We start from the raw sequence: 19177 nt of genomic DNA, 5'->3' as shown, positions 1-19177 counted from the left end.
GCCAACAAACTCAGTTACTTACTGTGGAGGGGCTGAGTCTGGTTCCCCTGGGAAGTAAGCAGAAGTGACTATAATATCTGTCCTCCCTCTCGTTGTCGGTATATCTGTTGTGTTGCAATATTCAATATGGGTGTTACTTAATACTTATTGAACCGATTCCAAATTTTTTACGGGTAGTGTATGTAGAAGAGGCTCAATAATTCACATGCTATTCCGACATTCACACGGTTCAAGAATCCTCACGTTCCCTTAGTGACAAACAACACGGAAACAACCGTCGGCTTTTCATATCCCAAAACAAGACGTCTTGGTTTATTTAATTAGCTTTTTAAGCCAACTGATTAAGATTTGCTAATTACATTACCCATCATCAGCTGTTTTTCGCGTATCATTTCATTTGGAACTATAATTACCTCAAAAGAATTACAAAACCGATTCCCACCGGCGCTTGTGGCTGATTTCTGTTTTTGGCGAGAGTTTTTTTTAAATTGTTTATTTTTACGCACAAATGCTCGCCCACTCTTTGTGACTTTTCCCGCACTAATCGAGCGCACGAGCGTAGCCATAATCATAGATAACATTAGTTTACTTTTACTTCTAAAATTATCGCTTCATGTGGTGAACATTAGAGGTGGTAATCATAGCGTGTAACGATTTTTTTTTTAAATTTTAATACATACAGAATGAATGAAATGAGCGGTGTGGCTCTGTTCATTCAGTATTTTCTTGCAACCTGTAACTAAATCTCTATAGATTTGTGTTCTTAAATTGTTCCATTTGTTCGGATTAGTACGGTAATTTAGGAAGTACTATGCGAAAAGTATATAGATGCCCATGCATGCAATTTTGTTCGAATCTCACTCGAATTCGAATAAAATATGAGAAAAAAATGGTCGCCCCATCCTCAAATTGTAATTATTGCTGCTTTCACTTTGAATGTTCGAATAAGATGGTGCAGAGGCATTTTATTATTGTATACATAGGTCAATTTCAAGGAATTGTTCAAAGGTGCCTGCGATGAGAAGAGTGAGACGATGCATAACATTCCTATTTTGCTTCGTTTTGATTTGTGTGCTAGCCGCTATGGAAGCAACTCTAGCGACAGTGTAAAACCATGCCAATAAAATATGATATTTTACAACCGGCCAACTTCCCGCTGCAACCACGCCATTTGAACTGCCAGTTATAATGACTTCCACTGCTAGATACACGGTTAAAGCTAGTCAAGAGAACAGGATCGAACGCCACCCATCATCGGCTCACCTTTCCTTACAGAGAATGTGTTTATTAATAGTCGCGAATCTCTGTCGCGTCCTACTGCGGCTCCGACTCCGGCTCGCAATCGCAACGACCGATGAAAAACGCGCGCATGGGAGTGAGTGAGATAACCGTCGCCATGATGAAAAAAAAACAATCTGAGGAATGTCAGCTGCTCCCTTCTGCAAGTGCTACCGGTCAGTTTGAACATCACATATGGATTTAATTTGCACACCAACTAGCCGCAGCACACTGGCACCAGTTGGTGAAGCGACCACCCAACACCCAACCAGAGGAAACAGTTTATGCACCCAACTGACATACCGGGTTTGACGGTAACTGATGGGTGAGTATACATATAGAGAAGGGGCCGAAGTGAAGCTGCCAACTGAAAAGAGCAGAGCTGAAAACAATCCGGCCGGGTGAGGGAGAGCGAAACAGAGACCGCGAAAAAAAATCGATGAGGCCGTCTTGCTTACTCTAGGAATTTTCCGACTCATCGCCGCACGTCGAGTGTTGGCTCGGTTCGTTTGTTCGCCCCGGGGTTGCAAGGAAACGGTGCGCATTGTTGGCTAAAGTGAACGGTTCGAGGACCATAATTTAAATGATAGATTTTCGGTTTATTGAACGAAAATCCATCATATTAACCTGCAGTCGTCATCAATATGCAGTAAGGCTTTCGGATACGTCAAAGCACGCCCTAAATTTTTCTCCACTAATGAGAAATATAGCCTAGTGAGATGGCGCCGGTGGTTGAGTGGTAAGCGTGACCGCCATTCATCCCAGTCGGTGTGGGTTCAATCCCAGCCGGGGTCGTAGAGATTTTTCTGAGGTGAAAAAATCTGTGGTCACGTCTTCCTTCGGAAGGATAGTAAACCCGTTGGTCCCCGGTCCATGAGTTGATGGATCTGATATCTAGTCCAGATAGTGGAGTCACCTCTCAGGTGTCGATCATGACGAAGTAGAATCCTACTTCTATACTTACTAAGGCGCCGTTCGGAAACCAGGTAGACTCATGTGGAGACGGGGAGGGGAGGGGGATTAGTAGAAGTCTACGTTTGTCTACAAGGGGGGATAGCGTGTTTTTCGCCAAAGTCTACCAAAGTTTTTTGATTTTTTGTTTGCTCTTCTCGTCCTACTAATTATTATTAGGCCTTAAAGTTGTTTCTGTTCAACACGCTAATAGATGTAATTGCTATACTATTGTGGTACCTTCTCTTATGGAGACCACTCAATCCTCAATCTCCAAAAAGTTTTCGTGATTATTTAAACAAAAGAACAACGCTACACATTTTGCCATGTTTGCTTATATTTAAGGGAGGTACGGAATCAAATTGCATCACAAGAAAAACTTTGCAAAAATTCACCCATAAAATCGATCGATTTCAAACTTTTAAGGAATAAAATAAAACCTATTTTTAAACCTATTCCACGTTTGATTAATTCAATTGCATAGCCATATCCAAATGTACTTATTTTCTTCTTAACACTACTCAAAAGGTCTTGAACAACGTTTGAACCAATTTATGTTTGTGTGAAAACCCATATTTCCTCATTCCCGTGTTATATTTCACTTTCATAGGATGCTTCCAGAGTGCCTGCTCCATGATGACCCAGTATTTCTCAATTGGCTGCAATTCCGTTGCATTCATGGGATTGAGATCCTTTGGCACGAAATTGACTTCCTCTGCCTTGCACCACTCCAGAACATCTTTCGAGTAATTGCACGAGGCTAAATCCGGCCAGAAAAGCGTCATCGTGAGACCTCAGAGGTGGAAGAAAACGATGTTGAAGGCATTCTTTCAAATACAGCTGCGACCTGCCCATTGGATGTTCCAGTAGTCACGAACAGTGTGCTCCGCTTTCCACACAAGCAAATTGCTTACTCGATCACATATTTTTGGCAAACTTAGAAATCTTTGGCCGAATTTATGAAGGTGAATAAAGGAGTCCTGGAAGCTGCCAGAAAACTGGTTTCACAATCCATGACAAGACAATGCGGTTTCGTTAACAGCCGAGTGTTGAGCTCCACACACGTTATTTTTCCAATGTACTCTCTCGTCTATTGCGATTCGGCGCTGATCGAGCGAGAAACGATAGTCAAAATCAGAAAATCTTGTGCATCCCCAATATGATCCACAATTTATGATCAGTGCGATCTCACTCATTCACACGCCACTTCTTGGTTTGTTTTACTCCACAAGTGCATGTAGAAACCGATCTAGTGCGAATGGGCCTTTTGCCGTCGTGCTTTACCCGTCCCCCGGCCAGCTGGTCTATGGATGTAGAAGGGATCAAATCAGATCAAATAAACCGTCGCGTGATCAACACGTCATTCGTTTGCCGATAAGTAACGATTTTTAGTTCGCGCAATAAAGTGCATTTTTGAGTTAGAAAATTGAAAGTGTTTAGAAGTGTCCGAAGGATGCAACTAGCGCGCGAACATTGGTCCTTCGAGCCGGATTTAGATCCAGTGAAGAGATTCTCGGACACTTTCTAAAAGACAGTTTACTACCGGTGGACAATCCCTGTGAAAGTTGCGGTCAGTGAAATTTAAAAGCGGGCATTGACCCCTATGCAAAAACTGTCTAGTGAAATTTGTGATAGTGCGCGAAAAAGAGCATCGCCATTTTCGACGCCAGCTGACGCCATCACGAGAAGACTTCGGCGCCATCGCGGATCGGAGCGCGTATTTCTGCTGCAGTTATTTAACGGCTACGACAATTAGGCGGTCATAATGCAACGGCAGAATTATCCCGGACGGGGATTTCGAGCGGAATTAAAGGGAGTATTTGTGTGGTGCCGCATTTGCATGTGGCGCATGTGATGTTGTGTTTGGCTGAAAAAAAAAATTAAGATTATGCGAGCATTTTGTTTTTGGCAAGTGTGTCCCTGGCTAAAGTTGGTCTCGAAAATTCCGCCGGATTTTTCGCCTGTTGCTTTCCACCCGTCTGCTTTCTCTCTGTTGCAGTTTGGCTGTTCTGTCAATTTTCGGTTTCGCGAATTAGTAGTGTGGGTCGAGTTGATCAGTCAATTTATTTGTAGAAAGTGCAGTGGCTGTTTCAATTAAACCTGGTTTGAATTTTGTAAACGGTGTGCTGAGTGCAGGTCAAGTGCAGTGATTCAAAATGGCAGAACTTAGATCTCAGGGTAAGCGGGAACACCTGATTGTGAAGGCTTTCGACAGCGTGCTACTTTTTCTCCAGAAATACGACCAGGAGACTGATGGTCGTCAAACGGTGGGATAACAAAATTCTCACAAGTTTCCTATCTCATTCCTCCACGCGAGTCTAAGTCTATTGATGACATTTGGTCGGTGTTAGGTCAGACCGGACTAAGTGACAGTGCATTGATTTCGAGAAAAACGCGTTTAAAGTTTGAATCGCAGCATCCTTTACATTATAATTGGAAAATATTTTAACCATAATTCTTGTTTATTGTTTCATATTTCAAATCTGGTAAAAGTGGAATGTAGATGAAGAAACTCTTTATCCAGTGCTATCATTAACTCATTTTTTGATGTTTTGCGACTTGGTTCGGTCTGACTTAACACCGATCATTTGGTCCTTAGACCGGCGACGACTGGGTGCTATCAGCTTTCTGCCGATAGTAGCAGAATGAGAGGGTGCGAACAGATCTAGTCGAGAAAACATTGCCGTAAAAATGAATAGTTATTCAGAAATTAGCCCCAATAGGACTAATCTGACTAGTATCTATGATCACGGGTCAATACGTATTGAAAATTCGCCGCGTCTGTTTTTATGAACCTAATTTCAAGCTCCGTTATTTCGAACAAGCCCGTGCATCAGGTTAAGGTTGGACAGAGAATGCGCAAAATTCGCAAACGAAAAAGCAGTTTTTTTCCACACCGCATGTCAGATCTTCATAAAAATCAATCAGCGTATATAGAATGTTGTTACAGTACTGCTGATTGATTTTTATGAAGATCTGACATACGTTGTGGAAAAAAACTGCTTTTTTCGTTTGCGAATTTTGCCCTTTCTCTGTCCAACCTTAACAATTCTCTATATTTCCCTTCAGTGTTCTTTATTATCGCTCGTATACTTGTATTCCACAAACAGTCCGATATGGAAAATAAGGAATACTTTCCTTAATTTATAACATCTCGCGCTATTTTTGCCTGTATAATGTGTTATCACTCGGTAGTTTTCAAGCCAATAAATATATCGTACATTCGTAGCGAATTCTGTCTAAATACTGTTGCAATAAATAGTGATCCGGCCCATTACGCAGATAAGATTAGCTTTTCTAGGCAATACTCCCACGGTCGGCTGAGTGGAGTTCAAATTGCTTTTGTTTAGGGAACATAGTATACTCTCGGTAGCCGGCTGCCCAGAGTTTAAAAAGAACCAAAAACTAAACAAGATCTCTTTTTCGAGTGATCGTGCACTTGAAGACTAACTAAACAAATACCTCATAAAATATGCTTTACAGGTCGCATCGCTTGCTTGGAGCGAATCCTAGACCTGATACCCTTCCAAACTACCAATTCCGCGACACCTATGGAAGAGTATGATGAATCGTCGTCCTTCCGTTAAGTAGATGGAGCACCATCACTTCCTGTCTACCTTATCCTTTATCCTTCCCCGTGAACGATGGAGATGGGGGCGTCCGGCAATGATGGCTATCATGCTGTTGAGGTTTTAATATGGGTCGGATTGGTATGAGTTCCTACTTACCATTTCCTAAGCAACTCTTATTAGATAATTAGCAGTTAAACATGATGAAGTCAGTGGGCAATCCGCCAAAATCATCGTCGCAACGCAACGCAACGCAAGAAATACGACCAGGATACTGATGGCGGGCAAGTCAACCCTCGGCTGCATGAACTTGAGGAAGATTTCAAGGATTTTCTTGTGGTTCGGAGTAAGCTTGAGTTGCTGCTGGAAGATGTTGAGGTCCAGAAACATGCTGAATCTGAACCACACGTTAAGCAGGAGGCGTTGGAACACATGGACGATGATAATGATCGTATTATGCAGGAAATTCGTGATCGATTCTACGCACTGAAGGCGCCGCTTGTGACTTTGCTACCACAACGCCACCGTCGCAAAGAGGTCCCCATTCATCAATTGCAGGAGATAATGTTTTCGGTGTGCACCCAACGCCGACATTTTCAAAAGTGAAGCTACCTGAAATCCGTCTACCGTCGTTCAGTGGTATGATCTTCGAGTGGGTAATCTTTCGCGAAACCTTTCAAAGCCTCATTCACAACAATCCTCAGTTGACCGACATGGATCGTTTCACCTACTTGAGATCATCGTTATCAGGAGACGCATTGCAGGAGATTAGTTATGTGGGATTGTCAGCCGTAAACTACAACTTTGCGTGGGAAATGTTAGCGAACCGTTATGAAAACAAGAAGTTAATCGTGAAGGCTCGTCTAGACGCACTGTTCGCTACAGAAGGGCTCAAGAGAGAGAGAGAGAGAGAGAGAGAGAGAGAGAGAGAGAGAGAGAGAGAGAGAGAGAGAGAGAGAGAGAGAGAGAGCTATAAACTTGATCAAATAAACCTCTCAACAAACGAGTGCAAAAAATCAATAACGTATAATCTATAACAATGAGCCTACCCCAACGACAATTCGTACCATAACATACAATATAACAAAGAACAGTTCGTTCTTACTGTACACGGAAAAAATCCGTTCACGATTTCGTGAACTGAGCGTTTTACGAAAATCGTGACCAAGTTCCTAAAATTATGGATAATAATCCTCGTATTCATGAAACTATGTGTGTTTTTTAAAAAGTTAGTTCGCGCAAAAATGTACATGGCGTTACATTGCAATTTTTTGTTGGGTTACTGTGGTTGTTCCCTAGACGTGTTTAGTTTTTGTTATTATTCTTGTTCATACTTTGGGGATGCACTGGTTTATAGTATAAAACTAAAACGACGTTCAAGATTTTAAAACCTTAGTCGTGATTTTTCGTAATTTCTCAACACGTTACTGTGATATTTTATTCATGAATTTAATATCGGATTTTTCTGGCAGAATAACACGATTTATGTTCATAATTTCAGGGTTTTAGCACAATATTCGTAATTTATATTCACATTTTCATGAAATTTTATTCATGAGTTTCGTGTTGAATTTTTCTGGCAGAGTGGTGTGACTTATGTTCATGATTTCAGGATCTCAGTCGCGGTTTTCCTAACTTCTATTCACGTCGTGATATTAAAGTCACACGTAGAGTGATTTGTATTCATAATTACAGGATCACAGTCACGATTTTTGAGATTTTCTTCTCGAGTAGTGTAATTTATGTTCATGAATTTAAGGAGTCACGATTTCGGGAAATTGAGATTTTTTCCCTTCAAAACGGTGTATAGTAGGATCCGGATTATATTGAGATTATAAGTGTTTCTTATGTAAAAATGTCTGAGGAGTACGATGAAATTAGAATTTTAAAATTAAAATATTTGTAACGAGAGAAAAATAATTTTTAATATTTAACTGAAAAATTCGCATAGTTGGCAGCACTGCCACCAAAAATTAATATTTTTCTGGACTCCTTGTATAATTTTCTTCAAAACCCATCTTGCGGTTTGATTCCAGAGTGAATAGAACCAGAAATATGATCAAAAGAAAATCAAGGGTTTAGGCAATTTGTCAAAACGGGGGTGCTCCCATGACCCGAGGGGTGGTTCAATTGACACAAAAATTTGGGTTTTTATATATTGGCCCTAGATGAACAATTTCTCCAAATTTGGTTCAAATCCGTGAAGGTAGCTTACACGTGCCTTAATCACTTCGCGTGATGATGATTGCGGATGTCTTCTAAATATCACAAGCCTTCAAGATAGATCGTGAATCATGTACTACAAGTCATGAACAAGTTGACAAATCCATGAGTTTGTGAACTATTTCACGAGTACAAATGGTCAGTCGTGAAAATTTTACTAGGAATCATGAAATAGTTTACGAACACAGGAACGATATTTTTTTCATTTTGTGAACTAGTTTACAGCCACACATTTTCAGGTAATTATTATATGAGGAATCATGAATTAATTCACGTTTCAATGAATAAAATTTCACGATTTTGTGAATGGTCGGTTTCTATGAATCATAAAGCAGTTCACCTATTCATGAATAATATTTTTCGATTTTGCGAATTATTGCATGAGCTCGAATGGTAAGTTATGACTATTATACTAGGAATCATGAACTAGTTCATAAATATATAAAAAAAATTTCATGGTTTAGGTGAACTAATTAATGATCATGAATGGCGAGTTGTGACTAATTCGCTAGAAATCAGGAATCAGTTCACGTATACAAGAATAGCATCGTATGATTTTGTGAACTATATCACGAGCACGAATATTGAATCGCGACTATTATATTTGGAATCATGAACCAGTTCACGATGATTGAAAGGATTCTTGAATAATATTCCGGGTTTCGTGAAATAGTTCACGCGCAAATATGTTTTCCATTAGCTTTGGTTTTATGAACAATGTTCACAAAGTTGTGAACTAGTTCACGTACAGAAAATTGATTTAGTAATGGTATGACGCAAAGCGTGACTGAAGTTCACAAAACAAAAACAAATATCTTCACAAATAAAAGCGTTATTTAGGCGTTACTGAATGCAAATGGAACAAAATTATCAAACACATGTTTTTTGTTCATGGTCCTGTTTTCGTAACGTAAAAACGTGATTGTTTCTGATTTCATGGCATTTTTTCACGTTATTGAGAACATTTTTTTCCGTGCATGAATGCGAGGGTCACAGATTAATACTCGGAATTATGCGAACTACCAAGGGGGTAAAGCAAATGGGAACGCTTACTTTGACCGGTCATATTTCAGCTGTTATTAAATCGATTTTAAATCTGTCACCACTGGAAAGGTGTGTCTTTTGATAATAATTGCAAAAAACAGAAAATAGTGTCGTCTACCGTAAGTTATATTAAAAAGAGTAAAACAAAGTCAGCGAAAAAATATGGGAACGCAACTTTGACCTGCCATATCTTAGCTGTTTGTTCACCGATTTAAAATCTTCGCCATTGGATAGGTATATCTTCTACAACAACGGTGTTGACAAAATAATGGATAGTAAATTTGTAGATCCAAAGTAATTGTAAAAACAGTAACTGAAAGGCAAAATACACTACAGACAAAATGAGCTTTTTTGTTCAAACAATCGTATCTCGGCCGTTTGTCAATCAATTGCAATTTTCCTTACACCAATGAATTTCTTATGTGGTTTTTGTTTGAGGCGAAACTGAGTCAGTTCCTAGCCCCAACTGCTGTCAAAATGTATGAACTGACAGCGGTTGGGGTTAGAACCTGATTCAGTTTCAGGTTCAAGCGAAATCGCCATTAGAGCTCCCAGATTTGTAATGTATGCAATAGATGCTAGGTTTTCAAAAAATACTATACTTTTTCGCAAACGGTTGTTTAAATTTTTTTGCGCCTTTTTTAGCCTTACGGTTTGAAATGTTACATATTTACTCAATAGTTCTACATATTACATATGGATATTATTATATCAAAATGTTCGTACAAACGTGGAGAAACGGAATTTTGTATGTAAGTTACAAAATAATAGTGTGTAATAGGAAAAATTCAGTGAATACGAAGAAGTTCAGAATTTTCAAAATATAAAGTCATATAATTTTAAATTTAAAGCGATTACCTATACCTTTTTATATACCAATCAATTGTTATTGATGACGGCTACAATTTTTGAACGAATAAATTATTATATTTTCTAAAAAAAAGACAAAAATACGTAGAACTACAGAAATTTCATTTAGTTGGTAAATAACTTCGAATTCAAAGCGATGACCTATACCTTTTCGTGTAATAATCGATAGTAATTGATTTCGGCTGCAATTTCTGAAATAATAATTTTTATATTTTCTCAAAATATAGACAAAAATACGTAGAGCTACAGAAAATTCATTTAGTTCGCAAATATCGTCGAATTCAAAGGGACGCACAGAGGAGCAATTGGGGTCGAATCCTGGCCAAAATTATTTTCTGCTGCAATTGTTGTTATTATGCCTTAATATGAACTAAAATAGACAATTACTAGTTTTTGGAACAATTTGGGATCTACCCACCTACCAGTGCAGAGGCCAATTTTCTATATCCTTTTGAATACTAGTAATTTCTAGGTGATCTTTGTGAATACATTTGTTTTTCCAGTTGCATAAACATTTGATCAGTGGAAAAGGGAGAAGAAAAGGGACGCCTGTGCATATTTTCATAGAGATACATTTTGGCAAACATATAATTTGGCCCTACAGCATTTCGGTGTACCTTAAATTAGTAAAAATTTCAATATTTTCAAATCGCTTGAGATTGGTGGATCGGAAAAGATCGGAAGAGTTCTAATATTTTTTGTATAGCTGAAATCTTGTTTTGTAATACTGCTTTAGCAACTTTGCTGGGTCTAGCCGTATAATGTAACTTTTTTATCATTCAAATTTGGAATAAAATGTTTAAAAAAGGTATTTTCTAAAGGTGGTGCAATACACAGCAAGTTTACTTTTTAGTTAGTTTTAAGCTAAAGTTAAACAAACGGTTGTGTTGAACTAGGTTTGTAATGATATTATCTTATTTAATACAGTCATCATCACTAGAAAGCGATTTTGCTGAATATATAACGCAAACGATTAAAATATCCATTAAAATATCACCATTGGGCATACATACAAAAATTCTTTAACTATTTTTTATATACTCCTGATTTTGCCACGTTATACAGTATGTTCTGTAAAAAAATATAACGAAACAAAAAATTAAAAAAAAATATTTTGGTTTTTGGCCAAGAATTTGTTCTAGTTACTCCTCTGTGGGACGGCCTATACCTTTTGAAGTACCAATCGATTTTAATTGATTTCGGCTACAAATTCTGAAAGAACAATTTTTATATTTTCTCAAAAAATAGACAAAAATACGTAGAACTACAGAAATTTCCTTTAGTTGGCAAACAACTTCGAATTCGAAGCGATAGCCTATACATCTCTATACACCAATCGATTGTAATTGATTTCAGCTACAATTTCTGAAAGAACAACAGAGCGGATTTCCCCGCTCAGAAGACTCGAAAATTATTTGCGAAGTGGAATATTTATTGAAAGAGAAAAAGTGTATTCCGTAGTAGGATTTCGACTGTGCTCAGTTTTATCAGATAAGGAATATTGTAGATACTGCTCATATTCTACAAGTTAAGAATAACACTGAATCGAACAATATAACCACATACTAGTGTAGGTCTTGCCAATAATAAATAATCCAAATTGTAAATATATTTTATTGGCTTATTTCAACTATTTCGAAGAATGTCATAATACAATATCAGGCCAAATGTAATAGAGAGTTAAGTTGTAAAATGAATCCACGACTCATTCACACCCGATTTCAGTTAGCTTTGCCCGGAATACTTTTAGCTCTAGAACTGAAAGAAGTGATGGTCAAAAATCACATGGTAGTACAAACGAACAGTAGTAGAATCGACAACAAATAATTTTTTCATATAATTTCCATATTGTGTGAATCAAATAATGTGATAATTGTAATACTATTTATCGACTTATAATGTTTTGTTATCTGGTAAATTACTAGTACATTTTGCCTTATTTTAAGAACCGTAGATGGAAGCGCGATGTGCTGAAATAAATCATATCTGAGATGTGAAGCTTTAACATTTTCATCAAATGTAATTCTTTAGATGAAGAGCTGGTCCATGAATGATCTCGAAACTTCTTTAATTTGTCATGTGGATTGTTACATTTGCGCAAAAGTTCAAAATCGAAATAATTATTGAGTCAACCAGTTGACAGCGTACTATGGACCCTTCCATAAGCTTCAAAATGTGCAGATCAATATATTATCTGCAGAAATTCTATTGGAGAAAACAAATCTTTCGTAAAAATAAGAAAACACTTTTTCCCGAATCCCGGGAAGTAGTAAAAATAAATTCCCGAGAAACAAGAATCCAGGGAAAAGCAATAGTCCCGGGATTCCCTGGAAATAAAATCCCGTGTTGGAAGCTCTAGTCGGATTCTTTTGAAATTTTGTGGAAACTTTCTTGAGTACATTAAGAAAACGCAAAAAATCAATTTTTTATCCACTCAATAACCCCTCAATAACATCAGAACTCCTATAATTCCTTATTTTTGGTATGTAATTCGGACATAGAACATTTTCAAATTTTTTTGCCAGCTAACGTATAAAATAAACTCACTGTGCATGATGTGACGCGCTCCTTCACCACACCAAGTTTCCACCTATTTTGTCACCGGCAACCATTCGCCTCCATCGTCGAAATTGTCGGGTGAGTCGCTTCAGAGGCATTCCATTCTTGCCATCAGTCGTGAATTGAATTTCATACAGAGCGCAAGCAAAATTTTATCCTTCGTGATCAAAACAGTTAGAAACGAGAGCCAAAGACTTGTACAAATATTTATTACTGGACGGATCCAGATTGCCGACACTGTGTTCATCGAATCAGTAGGTGTAGTTATCGATTTTGTGATTTTCTGGTGACTAGTACAAAAAATACAGTGAAGGGCGCTGCCTGATTCTGATAAATTGCGAACTAGCGGGACGGACATTGAAGTGCTTGTTCAGTGCCAAGAAGCAAATCGTCCATTAATCTTGGTAATCCAGAGCGAGTGAAGTGAGTGAACACGGGAAAAATCTGCGCGACAGGGGCGGAAAATGAAAGTGGTAAACATAAACAGTGTGAATCATCAGCATCATCTGGACAGCTTGCAGACGACGCTAATGGAGGATCCAATCACGCCGAAGGCCACCTCTGATGTGGCAGTCGAAGGTGTCTCCGGGCGGGATACCGGTGGTGATTGTCACGGCGGTGGCGGATGCTGTTCGGGCATTGTGCTCCCATCCGGAAAGCCTAATCAGATTCAGGCTCTGCTGGAGCGTCATGAGAATCCACAGACTGCTGTCGCTTCCACCAGCACCACCAGCAGCTCCTCCACGTAAGTAATTATTGCGCCTGCTTTGTTATGCGAAGGGAATGGAATGTTCGAATCGGAAATCATTTTTCACTCCGAACCAGCGCGGTGGTGAGCTAACTCCCTGTTTATTGCCTCGTCTGCCGATGTGTTGTTATTTTCACGCTGCTATGCGATCAAGTTTCCTTCGCATCGATGAGGAATTGGAATGTTCTGATTGAGTGAGATGTTCATGCGGCGGCGACGGCGGTGATTTCGCCGGCTCATTTCAAACATCGTTGGCTTGTGTTGGGAGTTTTTCTTTATATTTAGAGAGGAATTCAGAGATGATGCGGGAAGTGAAAAGTTTTACCTTCACACTCGCTATGCTAGCAGCTGAGTTGGAAAATCAAGAAAGGAACAAGAATGTGATGGAAAAAGAATTCAAGGTAACATCGGGTGTTTTAATGCGGATGGCGACGTGCCGACGACGCCACTGTGATGCTATAAATATTCAAGTGTCGTTGTGGTGGCGAATTAAAGGCAAGAATAAATGTCGAGTTCACCAAACAGGTAGCCGATTAGTTGGTTTATGAATAGAAGGCGACATTTTGAATGGGTTTATTTGTCAGGAGTAACGTTTGGTCACGCTTCGTTCTGCGTTGTGATGTCGGACGAGATGTGGGCGACGACGGAGCTGTGGTCTTCAAGAAAATTTAGTGCTGAGACGGAACTTTCTCGAAGTTCGCTCGCGCATCATTCATTATCGGAGCTGCTTGCACATTAACATATTTTAATGAGTTTGCCATTGCTATTTCTGAATGAATTTCGGACACCCAGTGATTCAATTTGTCAGCAGTGCAACTATATTATTTTGAATGGCTTCAATAATTTAGTAATTTTGCTGTACGAATGACTGTACGTCGCCGAAAAAGTGCAATAATTCACCCTGTCCTGGAGAACTAAAAATAGGTCTGTTTAGCGTTTGGGCACACTCATACAACAATGCTGTTGTTGCGGTGAAATGATTAGGCTATAAAAAGATGCGCCGAATCATATGATTTCCATAATGATTAATTTGTGGAATTATTTTCCCATCTTTTTAAATAAAGAAATTTACAAGAAAATAGCAGTGTCGTGAGTAATAAAAATTGGAAATAATACTATCAGAACATTCCACCATCACCTTGACCGTGAACTGTCTGTTGACTTGCTTGTAAACTTATGAATGTCTACAGCGCATCATGTCAAGGCATTTCCACCTCACGTGAAGGGCCGTCGGTGAGCCGCGTTTATTTCAGCCGCGTTTTGCATATTTCAAGAAAATTCTAGAAATGTGACTGACAGAACGTGCTCAACCGGCTGTCAATATTTGTTTACTTGTCAGCGATTGAAGGGAACCTAGACTAGAAACTAAACACCGTTTGTGACAAGTCTTGTGTTACTGTCACCCGCAAAAAATTGGGTCAACTATGGGGCAGCTTTACTGCTCCTTAAAGCAAAAGAGTCCTGCATTGGAAAACTGTGAGCCGAGAAATATACTGTTCAAGATTTCGATTTTGGATTCGCTTTTTGGATAGGACAACCTTGTTTGGGTATTTTTCTTGATTTTGTCGAAACAAACCTGGTGGTCCTCGTGTATTGCGAATCAAAACTAATTTCGAATGCAATCAACAGATAGCTCATTTGTAACAAAAATCACATGGGATGCTAAAGCTTTAATGGGCATTGTGAAATCATGTTGTTATGACGGCGCTAGGGTTTGAGTGGTAAGTGTGACTGCCACTCATTCCAGTTGGCCTGGGTTCAATTCCAGCCGAGGTCGTTGAGATTTTTTCTGACGTGAAAAAAATTGTGGTCACGTCTTTCTTCGGAAGGGATGTAAAGCCGTTGGTTTCCGGTCCATGAGTTTGGGGGATCGATATCTATTCCAGATAGTGGAGTCACCTCTCTGGCGTCGGCAAAGAAGAAGTAGATCCAACTTCTATACTCTTACTAATACAAATATCCTCCTCCTGTGATATTTGTGGAATGCGCAGTAGTAGTATATACGGCCTCCAGAAAATACAAGCATCGGACTAACATTCCTTCCCTTTCCTTCCGCGATCTACGTTCGGGCCTGGCCGGCGCCAGTATTGATCAATAAAGCAGTTTAAGATTACCAGGAGTTGTACATTGAAAGATATTTCGCTACTCCCAAGCATAATTATTTATTGATTCCCTGCGCAACTTCAGCTAGTCCATATCGATACCGGAGTAGCAGCCAGGGGTGGTCACAGAAGCTATATAAATCATGTTATGATGGTTTTGAACTAGTAGTCATTGACATAGCTCTCAAAGTAGGGTAGAAGTTGTTCTTCTGTCCCACAAGAAGCTGGATGTTTTCGAAAGATGTTATTTGTACGGTGCTGGTATTGTGATTCTATGGTATGTCAATTCATCAATGCCCAGGTCTGATTTAGGTTTTTTCTTGAATTTCTTCTAAAATGTGATGTGGAATTATTGTAGCACAATAGATTCGATAGATATGGCTGCCAAATTGGCGAGCTGGAATTATTACTAAGTCTGATCGCTTAGATCCATTCAAATTCTTACATTTTTCCCAAGGCAAACAGCACGATTGTTCTAAAAAAATTGTGGCTCAAGGACCTAAAAAGTATACAGAAACTTTCCCATACCCAAGTAACAATTTTGGTTTTATGGTACCCTTGAAGTCACTCTTAAAACTTAGATTACTCTTGTAGAGTGCTAAAAAAACCTAAAATTGGGATACCCAATACGTCAAAAATAAAAAAAATACATAAGCATCAGAGATCGTCCGTGGTTCCTACTCCGTTAATGACCAGAACCAATTTAGATTGCAAAATGTTCATTAGAACAACATGATTGGGAATAACATGATATTGTGCAATCAATATTGGTCCCTGCATGCTGATCAATACCGACACCGGCAACATCCGAATGCAGCTCTTCTAGGAAAGGAAGGAATGTTAGTCCGATACATGTCGCTGCTACGGACCAAGGAATCCTTTGCATCTCCCTATGTAACACGGGAAGGGAAGAGTTGTTAGTAAGTGTGCCAATAACGTTATCATGTAGTAATTACTCTGAGCAGCCGGCTGCCGAGAATTTAGGAAATTTATCTTTTGTCGTATTGTTACGATTGGCCAAATAAGTTACTTGAACTTCGGAAAGCCGACTATTAGGAGCATTGCTTATATTTTAATAAATCGGAAACGTTCACTTCTCTTTCGCGCGACGGATTTTTTGTGGTTTCTATCATCTCGGTTCTTATTTTACCCGGCGACCGTTTGAATAAAACTTGGAATCAAGAGGTATTTGAGTGCGTCTTATTTTTTTCTTGTGTCATATACTATTCTTGTAGATAGTTGGAATTGCACATGTATAATGGTTTCGTAGTAAGAGGGGTTTTGCCTTTCTCATATAAAGAAAGGCTATGCAATCACTGTAAAAATCGACTTTTTAACCGAGGCCCGGAGGGCCTAGTGTCATATACCATTCGACTCAGTTCGTCGAGATCGGAAAGTGTCTGTGTGTATGTGTGAGTGTGTGAGTGTGTGTCATTGAAAACTCACGCAATTTTCTCGGAGATGGCTTATTCGATTCTCACACAATTAGTTTCGAATGAAAGGTGTAACGCTCTCATAAGCTGATATTGAATTTTTAGTTGATCCGACGTCCTATTCTGGAGTTACGGGTTGAAGAGTGTGGTCAGCCAGCAAATTCCCATATAAACTGGTAACACCATGATGCCTAAATGATGTAACACATATTAAAATAAGTGCAACATTACTTGGCTTTGCAGGTCTAGATCAGTTATGACCAATCAAAGTATCTTTGACCTCATTGGCCACTTATGACGGTTCTTGATGCCCCCGGGGAACTCACCAAGCTCCTAAACTAATTGAACACACATTTTCCAGCGAATACTCTGCCGATTTTTACAAACCTGATTTCGAATGAAAGATACAGTAATACCATTGACTGCTGCTAAATTTCATTCGGTTCTGACTCTTGGTTCCGGAGTTACAGGTTGGTTAGTAAGGTCACACTGTAATTTCCCATATAAACCGTACAATCGTACGTAATACCTCGTAGGCTAAAAATCAATTGAAATGGTCACCAAATTACTTCGACTCGCACGTTTAGATCACTGATTGCCAATCAAACATTCTTTGAATATATTGTTCACTATCGACAATTCCGGAAGTTCGAGATTCCGGGTACATTCCGCAATTAAAGTCACATCGATTCTTAGGTGATGACTTAACCGAGTCTCAAATGTAAGATATAATATGCAGTTGGAAGTAGCATCGCCCCCCCCCTTTGTTAGACTTACACCTTCCCCCTTCATCACCACCTCCCCTCCCTGGACCACCCTTACATTTGCATTCCTGTCATCCACCCCGTATACCGAAATAAGATGTAGGGTTTCTGACGCATCCTCCATTCTCAAGCCACTGAACCCCGCCCCTCCAGTTCCAAACCTATTCCCTCAAAATTTCAAAATCCGATTACATGAATATAACATTGAACTCAGGCTGATAAAGTCAATTAAATATTATACTTCTTTGTTTAAAGTGTTTCGGCGTCAACTTTCGTGGTAGTATTGGGATACGTGCTACGTATAATAAGAATGTAATAGACATTTTCAGAATTATATTGAACAATCTCAGCTAATTAGCAAGGGACAGGAAGGTGTGAACTATTTTTCAATATTAAGAGCTATAGTACTCATAAGAAAGAGCAAGGAGTTGAAGGAAGAAAGCTTAGAAAAGCGTGGAATAGGGTCATATGAGCAAGCTTAGTTTCCCGGCGATTAAACCTTTTGTCTTCTGCAACGCACAATATAAAAAGGAAAAGATTGACTCACTTTAAGTCGTTAACAAAAAAAAATAGCTAAGAAATCATAGTTTGGATAAATGAGAAAGGCACAATTGCACCACTAGGTGGATTAAAATATAGATATTTATTGAGCATGAGCATGAGCATGAGCATGAGCATGAGCATGATGACCGTACAATTCGTAGTTGCTACTCCGTGATTGTCCAGAACAAGCAAAATTGCACAGAGAATCAACGAATGGAGCCTGGGAGTAACTATCCATTCTCAATGTGCACGTTTCGAGAGTTCTATACTTTGAAAGGACAATAACGGCGCCGGCCACGTCCTTACAGTCATCGGGAAAGGAAAGGAATGTTAGTGTAACAAACGTTGTTATGGAGACCGTGTATACCTCTGCATCTCCACGTTTGCCACGGGAAGGAGTTTTTGTTAGTGGGAAGGGGAAAAGAGTTACACAAATCTGGATTCACCTTGATAAGTGATGCGATTTATGCAAGTTTAAGAAGTATTATCATGTGTTTATTGTTCTGGGCAACCGGTTGCCGAGAATATATGAAAGATTTATCGTTTGTTGAATTAATTCGGCAATGTAAAAATGTAACGTCAGCTCCGGACACACGACTGTCGGGAGTGTTACTTATATTAAATTGAATCAAACGACTTGTGAACGATTTTATTATCCCTTGTTTCTGTATTCCGGCAAAACACGACATCCAAAGAACAATACAAAATAACGTGAAGTGATTATTTTTACTTTTACTTCCTCGAGACATTTGCCGAAAAAGACGCGGTTATAGTGTTGTAATGGAATATTTCGAAGTATAGACTGATATTATTATAAGCAATACAACGACAGCTATGTAATGTTTCTTTACACCACGAACGATTTAGTGAGATACCGACTCTTATGCAATTAATATTCGCGCGCGTTTTCTTGTGAGTGATTTTTGAGCGGCATACGATCAGCACCACCTAGGTATCTGAAACGACCGATCTTGTATGTCGAACATACAACCGACAACAGGCGCGCCTTATATTTTGCTAACTACTAGAAATAGAAGGAAGAATGGTCGACAAGAAGACCAAATATAACTAATATATTAATATATTATTATAG

General features: G+C 39.1%; 1 protein-coding gene across 1 annotated transcript in view; it reads left to right on the top strand.

Annotated features, from left to right (window-relative positions):
* The first annotated feature begins 12597 nt into the window (after positions 1 to 12597).
* The window catches only part of LOC131689579 (dual specificity protein phosphatase 18-like), a 28689-nt gene continuing 22109 nt past the window's right edge, over positions 12598 to 19177 (top strand). Inside the window, exon 1 of the mRNA XM_058974772.1 lies at positions 12598 to 13239. Coding sequence (XP_058830755.1) covers positions 12959 to 13239 — 281 coding nt within the window. The 5' untranslated portion in view covers positions 12598 to 12958. The remainder of the gene's footprint in view (positions 13240 to 19177) is intronic.

Source organism: Topomyia yanbarensis, chromosome 3 (genome assembly GCF_030247195.1).
Source record: "Topomyia yanbarensis strain Yona2022 chromosome 3, ASM3024719v1, whole genome shotgun sequence".
In the NCBI taxonomy this organism is placed as follows: domain Eukaryota; kingdom Metazoa; phylum Arthropoda; class Insecta; order Diptera; family Culicidae; genus Topomyia; species Topomyia yanbarensis.
This window is presented reverse-complemented; position numbering and strand designations above follow the sequence as displayed.